Here is a 1152-nt window from a genome sequence, read left to right as displayed (position 1 = left end):
AGCACTCTTACTCGAACCTTGGTTCCATTTAGATGTATTGGGATAAGAATAGCCTCGAGCAGAACCTTTTTTTTTTATTTGCTTCTCGACTTTGATAGCCATGTGCACCATATCTACGATTTCCACGTAGTGTTGCAACTCAATGATGTTAGCTATTTCCTGATTAAGTCCATCCAAGAATCGCGCCATAGTGGCCTCACGATCTTCTTGTACATCAGCGCGAATCATAGCGATCTCCATCTCCTTGTAATAATCCTCCACACTTTTGGTTCCTTGGGTGAGATTTTAGAGCTTTTGATACAACTCCCGATGATAATATGAAGGAATAAACCTTCGCCGCATCACGGCTTTCATCTCGGTCCAAGTGGTGATAGGACACTCGCCATTTCGCCTTCGACTCGTGACAAATTGGTCCCACCAAATCATTGCATAATCTAAAAATTCAATGGCTGCCAATTTAACCTTCTTTGCCTCAGAATAATTGTGGCACTCAAACACTAACTCAATTTTCTTCTCCCATTCCAAATAAAATTCCGGATCTGAACGTCCATGGAAAAGAGGAATAGTTAGTTTAATACTTTTAAGATCGTCATCATACCTTTCTTGTTCTCATGATCCATGATGTCGTCGACCTCTCCTTCATTCACTAACATTTGAACCTTGATCACTTTCGGCCCCACTTGGTTCAGAAACTTCATTGTCTTGAAATTGTCTTCGATTTCGATTTCTAGGTGGACTTAGAGGAGTCCTTCCTCGGCGGCCTCTCATTTCCACTTGATCAAGACGATCTTGAATTGGTTCCAATTTTTGATCAAATAATCGTTCAAACTCGCGCAACATTGCTTGCATATTTAAATCTGGCACATTTCGTACGGGTTGTCTTTCTGCCATATTTTCGTTAAAAACTTCTAGACATAAGTAAAATTTTCCTCACTTACAAAAACTCACGGTTCACTTGGAAAGAAAAATATTTGTCGCACACGCTCGTGTTTACACTCGTCTAGGCTTTTTCTTTGATGTAAAACACACGTGCCTTTTACCTCTCGACCTCGTCTCACAATTTCGTAATTCGTCTCGATAGACTTAATTTGCTGCTTGAGGGTCGGTTTCAAAATAGGTTACAAAGGAACGATGTGGGTGTAGGGTAGGCTA

General features: G+C 40.7%; 1 protein-coding gene across 1 annotated transcript; it reads right to left on the bottom strand.

The window, feature by feature from the left end:
• Window positions 1-285: 285 nt before the first annotated feature.
• LOC107898308 (uncharacterized) lies at window positions 286-891 on the bottom strand. The gene is made up of 2 exons (XM_016823825.1): window positions 660-891; window positions 286-539 (listed from the first exon to the last, which is right to left on the bottom strand). The coding sequence occupies exons 1-2, from the start codon at window positions 889-891 to the stop codon at window positions 286-288; spliced, it is 486 nt and encodes a 161-aa protein (XP_016679314.1).
• Between the last annotated feature and the right edge of the window lie 261 nt (window positions 892-1152).

Source organism: Gossypium hirsutum, chromosome D04 (genome assembly GCF_007990345.1).
Source record: "Gossypium hirsutum isolate 1008001.06 chromosome D04, Gossypium_hirsutum_v2.1, whole genome shotgun sequence".
NCBI lineage: Eukaryota > Viridiplantae > Streptophyta > Magnoliopsida > Malvales > Malvaceae > Gossypium > Gossypium hirsutum.
Note: the sequence above shows the minus strand (reverse complement) of the source record. Positions and strands in the feature narration are given on the sequence as shown.

What these genes read in the sequence shown, in the direction of transcription:
- LOC107898308 (XM_016823825.1), bottom strand. Translation starts at nt 891, where the DNA reads ATGGCAGAAAGACAACCCGTACGAAATGTGCCAGATTTAAATATGCAA. An exon ending in TGGGGCCGAAAGTGATCAAG is followed by an intron (nt 540 to 659) that starts GTTCAAATGTTA and finishes ATGGACGTTCAG; the next exon opens with ATCCGGAATTTTATTTGGAA.